Source organism: Petaurus breviceps, unplaced genomic scaffold (assembly GCF_028583685.1).
Source record: "Petaurus breviceps papuanus isolate PSGF00001 unplaced genomic scaffold, PetGlider_PUasm1.0 90925, whole genome shotgun sequence".
NCBI lineage: Eukaryota > Metazoa > Chordata > Mammalia > Diprotodontia > Petauridae > Petaurus > Petaurus breviceps.
The window spans coordinates 3,775,592-3,784,330 of NW_027187380.1; the positions used below are offsets into that span (position 1 = coordinate 3,775,592).

The window sequence follows — 8,739 nt, forward strand, 5'->3', positions numbered from 1 at the left end:
CCTTTTCCCTTACATCCTAAATGTTGGTTTCAGTGACTGAAACTTGCTCTTTCTGAAGTAACAGTGAGCATTTCTTAACTTTAGAACAACAAAAACAAGAAAGTCCCTAACCCAGAAAGTTGTGGTATTGCTTTTTTAATTCAGGGAGGAAAGATACTATTTATGTCTTTAACTATAAAATCTATACCTACATAATTTTTTTAATAAAAGAAAACTCCACCTTTTTAATATGATTTAGTTGCTATTTCTCTTTTATTTTTGAATAGGACCATGACATCAGGAAGGTGATACCATGACATGCAAGTGAATTGGATTTAAGTGAGAGAGGGCTGTGCAAGGCCACCAACTACTTCATTTTCTTCTCCAGAGCCATCTGGGTCCAGTGACCAAATATGGATCAAGATAACTGGCAATGGCCCAGAATGTGATTTGGTAATTCTCATATATGTACTACAAGGAAAAGATATATGTAACAAGGTATATATCTAAATCACCTAAGATGGAATTACTTATGTGAGAGATGGCAAGGACCTGCTTCTGGGAGAAGACATCCTGCGTTTACCCACCACATGGGTGGAAGTAGCTTTTTTCAAAACTTCCAGATGAGGACAGTCTCTATGTCTTTCTGTCTCTGTCTTTCTCTTTATCTCTCTCTCTTTCTCTCCAGTAATATAAAGGGGGTTAAGATCTTATTCAAATATAGGCTGAGCACCATAAACTAAGCTAGGTTGAGGGAAGGGAAATTGTGCCCCACCCCCTAGGTGAGAGGAATGTTGGTATATTTTTTCTTATTATACCTTTGAAGTAAATATTCCTTTGTAAAAATTAATCTGACTGGGGTGGCGAGGTGGTGCAGTGAATAGAGCACTGGCCCTGGAGTCAGAAGGAACTGAGTTCAAATCTGACCTCAGACACTTGACACACTTACTAGCTATGTGACTTCGGGCAAGTCACTTAACCCCAATTGCCCTCTCCAAAAAGCAAAAAAAAAAATTAATCTGACTGTTGAGTGGTTAAGTTGAATTGGGGTACAGGGGCCCCCTAAAATTGGAAGAACATAATCAATGGCGGGCTACAGCCAATGGCAGAGACAATTTACTACAATCCCTTTTAAGGATACCAGGGGACTTTGGGGGAGGGTTGAAATGTAACATACCTGACCTCCATGCATCTAGGACCAGAGCAGTCACTGTTACATATACATGATCAAAATTAATTACAATTTGAGCTTACATTTTAAATAGCTTAACTCTCCCAAGTTCCATGTTGTCAAGCAACTAACCTTTCAGAGAGGGAGTAAAGAAGTAAGTATAAGGGGATATTATGCCACCAGGAAACATCACTGTCATCAGTTTGTGAGATGGCATCAGCTTTGGTACCTTCATTGTCCTCAATGCCCTGTGTTCCTCTGATTGGAGGGCAGAGCGAAGGATTCCTCCTAAAGCTTCAATTTTAAGAGGATTCCCAAATCAGTTATCTCTTCATTTCCTACTAGCAGCACTCCTTGTACTGGACTCCATCATGTGTCCATGCCAGGTACTTTCCCCCCGCCAGTATCCCTTTTCAGCTTCCTTTTGTGTGTTATATTCCCCCATTAGACTGTAAGCTCCTTGAGGGCTGTGACTATCTTTCTTTTTCATATTTGTATCCACAGTGCTTAGCATAGAGCCTGGCACCTAGTAGATTTTTTTAAATAATTGACTGACAGAGAGTCAAGGTCATAGATTTAATGAAGAGCTGTCAATAGAAAAATAGGCACAATTGAATGCAAGTCATTTATCATTTATTTGTTGACATGTAAGTTCCTTCAAAAATTCAATATCTAAATTTAACAAATGGCACCTTCTATTTCTCCTTAATACAAATTAGGGAATCCACAATACTTTCAAAGGAGAGTACTAATTAGGTACTTTTTGGTCTTCAAAATGACAACCCTCAACAAAAAGGAGCCAGAAAGCATTTGAAATATGTGTGTGTGTGTTTCAAATGCCTTGTATATTTAGATACATTATATCTATATATCTATTTAGATATTATATATAATATATAAATGTGTATATGCATATTGTTATATATACATATAAATATGTGTCTATATATGCATACATTCATATACACACATTTTTATATGCACATATATAAATATTTAGACATGTGTATATATGTCTTTAAATGTTCATGGTTTATTGACTTTCTAGAACCTGTAGTCTTGAGATAGATGCTGCTGAATCAGATTCAGTATGTACAATGGCATAGAGATACACAAATGGATTCTAAGACACTTGTTATGACGTATCTTCTAAGTGTCTTGGAGAAAGCATTTGGAATAGTACTAGATCACTAGTTCTAAACTGAAGTTGGATACATTTTTCTTTTTTGGATAGTCAAGAGACAATAAACATGTGTGACATCTGGGTAGTCAAATGTGTTCTTTTATCAATGTTACTATTTTCTCTGGACATTTCCCCTGTTAACTAAAATAGAATAGTTATTATAGTTAATAAAAGAAATATAGTTAACTATAGAAAGAAATATAGTTAACTATAACTATAGAGACCAGGCTGCTGGCTGGTCTCTGCCTCAAGTCTGGCCTCATTGTTATGATTGAAATTAAGGTAAACTGAGACAAGTTTCCAAGCATGATCAATTTATTAGTTAGGCTGTCAGTAACCAATAAATTGGGTCAATGGCCTCTCTCAATGACCAAAGATCGTGAATGAGGACTAACAGGATCTTTTATAACAATTAGCAAAATGACAGAGCAAAATCTCCAGTATTATAAGTGTGTCTTCTTCTGATTGACCTAACATTACATGACAATCCCAATTGGTAGACATCTTCCCCATTACTTCCTCTGTGGGAAGATAGGATTAATCCTCAGGTGATAGAATGAGTTTGTACACATGGGTATAGTTTGGATGGCTTTAATGGAATCAACTTGAATTTGAGTTAAGTGGGTGGTGGGTGAGGTTACAAAGGAAATTGAATTCTGCATAAGTGGATAGTAGGCAAAGTTACAAAGGTAGACAATACAGGCATACTTGCTTTTATTGCTTTGCTTTATTTCTCTTCACAGATATTTTGGGGTTTTTTTGTTTGTTTATAAATAGAAGGTTTGTGGCAAACCTGCTTCAAGGAAGTCTATCAGTGCCATTTTTCCAATAGCATGTGCTTATTTCTTTTTTCTGTGTCACATTTTGGTAATCCTCACAATATTTCCAACTTTTCATTATTACTGTATCTGTTATGGTGATTTGTGATCAGTGATCTTTAATGTTGCTATTATAATTGTCCTTGGGGTACTACATGCTGTGTCCATAATAAGATGGTGAACAACCTTTATAAAGGTTGTATATGTTCTGACTACTCCACCAGACAGGCAATTCCTCATCTCTCTTCTTCTCCTTGGGACTCTGTATTCCCTGAGACACAACAATATTGAAATTAGGCCAATTAATAACTTTATAATAGCTTGTATTTGAGTGGGAGGAAGAGTCAATCTATGTAGTAAATTTCATTGTCTTATTTTAAGAAATTGCCACAGCCACCTCAACCTTCGTCAACCACCACCCTGATCAGTCAGCAGCCATCAACATTTGATGTAAGACCCTCCACCAGCAAAAAGATTATAATTCACTGAAGGCTCAAATGATGGTTATCATTTTTTAGCAATAAAGTATTTTAAAATTAAGGTATGTACATTTTCCCCAACATAATACTATTGCACACTTAATAGATTACAATATAGTGTAAGTCTTTTAAGTACTGGGAAATAAAAAATTTCATGTGACTAATCCTATTGCAATATTTGCTTTATTTTGGTTGTCTGGAACTAAACCAGCAATATATCTGAGGTATGCTTATACAAAGGGGGAGATTCAATTGACAATAGAAAATTGAGTCCTGAGTGGAGGTAATTAGAAGAAAAAGACCTTTAGACATTTGGAAAGTTTCTCTGGAATGTGGGTGAAGGGTGGCATTACAAAGTTGGGAGTTTGGACTTAGACTGCATGGGAGAATATTAAACTCATTCCAGCTTGATTAAGTCTTAAAAATACAATTAAAATCAATTTTCAATTTTACACTACTCTAATCTATCCTCAACTCAACTGCCAAAGTGATCTTCCTAAAATACAGATCTGACCATGTCACACACATATACTTCACTCAATAATTCCAGGAGCTTCTTATGACGTCCAGGATAGAATATAAAATCCTCTATTTCTACTTCAAGGCCCCTCAAAGATCTTCCCTTCTCCCACATCTTTTCAGTCTTCTTATATCTTACTCCCTTCCTCATGTTACTGTTCAACCTTTGTTTTCAAAGAGGACCAATCTCATAACAAGGTGATGTCTTGATTTTTGAGTTGATTGGATTTAAGTGAGACTGAGTTGCATAAATTTGTCAGCCTCACTCTGTCTTCCAGAGGCATCAAAGTCCAGTGGCAAGACAAAAATCAGGATGGCTGATGATGGTGTGGAATGCAATAGATGACCTTGGCATCTTCAATGCCTGACAAAGCTCTAAGGTCTCTACAGCACCTACTCACCTACGTCAGTCACCTTCATGGCCATTGGAACAAATTGTTCCCATCCATCCATTCTGAGGGAAGTCTAAACATGTTTGGGGTAGACATCTTCCTGGGGTTTGAGTCCCACCAGTTACCCACAACTTGGTTTAGGAAATCTGCTGAAACAGTTTTATGGGGGTATGGTCATGTATACTAAGACTTCTTGGAGCCATAGGTGAGAGTTGAGTGACAGGTAGACATTAAAGGTGGATTATCAGCCCTGAAAAGGGCTCAGCAAGCCTTTATCTCAGAGGTACTAATTCTCCCTGAACACCACATACACTCCCTCCTACATACTCTATGATCCAGTGACACTTGCTTCCTTGCTATTTCTCATACAAGACTCTCCATCTCCAGAATTCAGGCATTTTCTCTGCCTGTCCCCCATGCCTGGAATACTCCCTCTCCTCAGCTCAAACTCCTGGCTTCTCGGGATTCCTTCAAGTCCCAGCTAAAATCTTATATTTTTAAAGAAGTTTTTTCTAGCCCTGAATGCTAGTACCTTCCCTGTATTGATAATCTTCAGTTTATCCTGTCTCTATCTTGCTTGTATGAAATTGTTTTCATTCTATCTCCCCGATTAGACAATGAATTCCTTTGAGAGCTTTCTTTAGGGAACTATCTTTTGCCTTTCTTTGTAGTCTCAGAACTTAGCCCAATCTATGGCATATAATAAGCACCTAATAAATACTTATTGGCAGACTAACTGACCACTGGCTTTCTTGATTTCTTGAAAAGGCAATTTATTTCAAAGCTATAGGTTCTTCTATCAGAGATAATATAGAGGTGGTTAGGTGGAGAAGTGAATAGAGCATCCAGCCTGGAGTCAGGAGGACCTGAGTTCAAATCCAGCCTCAGACACTTAACACTTACTAGCTTGTAATGGTAATGGGGATTTGAAGATCTTCCCTGCCCCTTGAATTGGCAAGCAAACAGATACTTGTTTCAAATTCGTGATTGTATCAAGTATTAAGATCCAGAACTTGTGAATCCCACAGTGGGAGGAAGTTGCTGATGTAACAGGAAGGGGCAAGACAGGGAGGAGCTAATACCATGTATAAGGAAAAGCCCAAGCTAGAGAGCCAGAATTGCTGAGAGAGAGAGAGAGAACTGCTAGGATCCTGAGAACTTCTGAGACCTGCTATGAACTGAGAGCAGAATTTGAGAACAGAACTTGTGGTGGCAGAATGGAGAACTGAGGACTGAAAACTGAACTGAGAACTGAGGACTGAGAAATGAGAAGAGAGGAGAACTGGGAGGAAGCATAGCTGTGGTGCCAGTACTTTGTTTTGATGTTGCTTTGTCAGATTTATCCACTGATAGAGGATGTTACTGTTGTTACAGAAGCCCTGGGACCTCACTGCTAGTTCAGAAGAGGATTTTCTTGTTGTATGTTTACAGAAATCCTGGAGGAGGGTCTTACTGCTGTTTTCAGAGGTCCTGGGACTATACTGATGATTTGTGTTGATTCCTCAGACCTTGTTGTTGGGTCTATGTTGATTTCACAGGCAGATAATGAATTGGTGCTGGTGCTGGCAATGTTCATGAATGTTATTGTGGCTTTGTTAAGCTTTGTCTTCCCAGGAACAGAAACTGTGAAGGTGGACTAGACACTGTGAGCTTCAATATGGAACAGGAACTGCACAAGGAGCTGGATAAGGAACTGAGAGCTGCCTGCCCTTTAATCTAGGTAGCAGTTGGATAGATTCAGACAGGAGCTGGGACCACAGAACAAGAACAATGGAAGCTGAGAGCCAGCCTCTAGTCAAGATGAAAAGATCTCTCCTTGGGTATTTAATACAAACTGAGAAGATCATGATTTACTGTGGCTTAGGGGTGGGAGGACTTTGTACTCTCTATCCTGTACCTCTTCAGGATGATTGGAAACTAATCTCCAATTAAGAAGAAAGAAGACTTTTTGACTGAGAGATTAAGACACTGTTATCTGGGTGTGGAGAACTTTGACCTTTGTACTTTGTGTCCAAGCCTCCTTAAGGATGATTGAATTAAGAGCTTACTAAATGATTAAGTTACTAAATTATTGTACTTTGTTTAAAACTATGTGGCCACTTTGGTAAAAGCTATGTGGCCATTTTAGTGATAAGCTGTTATGTCATAACATTGTGAATGCTGTACTTTGATTTCTGTGAATGTTTTGCCTTAATTTACTACTGAATAAATAGAGAGTTCACTATACTGTGTAATCAGAACCTTGAAGCTGTTCACAGCAGCAGTCCTCTGGAAGGCTGCTCATTCTTGACTTTACATAGCCCTGTGACCTTGGGCAACCCCAATTGCCCTGCCTTCCCCCCTCCAAAAAATAAAATAAAATAAAATAAGATAAAAAATAAAGGTGCCCCAAACTTCCTTACAACAAAAAATCAACCCAGAACTTGAATTTAAACAAGTACCTCCCATTAAGGGCTTCTAAAAAATTTTAAGCATCAAAAATTGATTTGTACAAATAAATAGATCTAAGTTTTTGGAGCCATACAGTAATTACAGCAATGGTTTCATTATTTTACAAACTAGTGATATAGCATCAAAAAGAGAAACAACTTTAAAAATAAGTTGAATAAAAGGCATATTCCAAAACAAAGTATATAGAAACATAGTTCATTTTTTGGTTTTCTGAGGTAGAAGGAAGGAAGATGGACATACTAAATCTTTTTAAGTGTAGTTGTTTCTATGGGGCAAAGTGGATAGTTTCAATTGGCTCCTTCATTTCCTAATCTGTCAGTGTTTTCTTTGTTTGGCTTCTGTAAATATGACTAGTACTCCATGTGGAAGTGATATACCAGCTTCTGGGACAAGCATTTGACAAAATTGAACTCAGCAACTGACAAAAACTACTGGGAAAGCTGAAAAGCAGTTTGGCAGAAACTAGGTATAGACCCATAGCTCATGTCATACACCAAGATAATGTCAAAATAGATACATGATTTAAACAAATAGGATGATATTTTAAGCAAATTAGGAAAACATGGAATAGTTTACCTGTCAGCTCTATGGATACGGGAAGATTTATGATCAAGAAAAAAATAGAGAGCACTATGGGATGTAAAATAAACAATTTTGCTTGCATTGAATTAAAAGGATTTTGCACAAACAAAACAAATGCAGCCAAGATTAGAAGAAAAGGACAAAATTTTTACAGCAAATTTCTCTAATAAAGGTCTCATTTCTCAAATATGTAGATATTCGTAGTCAAATTTATAAGAATATGAGTCATTCCCCAATTGATAAATGGTCAAAGAATATGAATAGGCAATTTTCAGATTAAGAAATCAAAACTATCTATAGCCATAGGAAAAATGCTCTAACTCACTATTGATTAGAGAAATGCAAATGAAAACAACTCTGAGATACCCACTCAAACCTATCAGATTGGCTAATATGACAGAAAAGGAAAATGATAAATGTTGGAGGAGAACTGGGAAAATTGGGACACTAATTCACTGTTGGTATACTTATGAATGGTCCAACCATTCTGGAGATCAGTTTGGAACTATGTGCAAAGAGCTATAAAATGACATATACCCTTTGAATGAGCACTACAAGATCTGTATACCAGAGAGATTAAAAAAGGACTTATATGTACAAAAAAATATTTATGGCGTCTCTTCTTGTGGTGGGAAAGCATTGGAATTGAGGGGGTGCCCATCAATTATGAAATGGTTGAACAAGTTGTGTTATATGATTGTGATTGGAATACTATTTGCTATAAAAAAATGATGAACAGAATGCTTTTGGAAAAACCTGGGAAGACTTACATGAACTGATGCAAAGTGATGAGAGCATAACCAGGAGGACATTGTACACAGTAACAACAATATTGTATGAGGATGATCACCGATGAATTACCTAGCTATTCTCAGCAATACAAAGATCCAAGACAATTCTAAAGGACTTATGATTAAAAATGCTACCCACCTCCAGAGAAAGAACTGATGGAGTCTAAATGCAGTTTGAAGCATACTCTTTTGTATGGTGTGTTTTTGTTCTGTGTTTTCTCTCACAAAATGACTAATGTGGAAATGTGTTTTGCATTACTGCACATATACATCCTATATCAAATTGCTTGCTGTCTTAGTTGGGGGGAGAGGTAGCAGGGAAGAAGAGAATTTGGAACTCAAAAAATTTTTTAAATGAATGTTAAAAATTGTTC

General features: G+C 37.2%; 1 protein-coding gene across 2 annotated transcripts in view; it reads left to right on the plus strand.

Moving 5' to 3' along the window:
* Window positions 1–3,781, plus strand: part of SLC26A11 (solute carrier family 26 member 11) — a 52,215-nt gene extending 48,434 nt beyond the window's left edge. For both annotated transcript variants that reach the window (XR_011166094.1, XM_069076103.1), the window contains exon 13: window positions 267–3,781. Coding sequence is in view for 1 of the 2 variants with exons in the window: in XM_069076103.1 (XP_068932204.1) it covers window positions 267–274 (8 nt within the window). In the remaining variant the exon portion in view is untranslated. The remainder of the gene's footprint in view (window positions 1–266) is intronic.
* The last annotated feature ends 4,958 nt before the right edge of the window (window positions 3,782–8,739 follow it).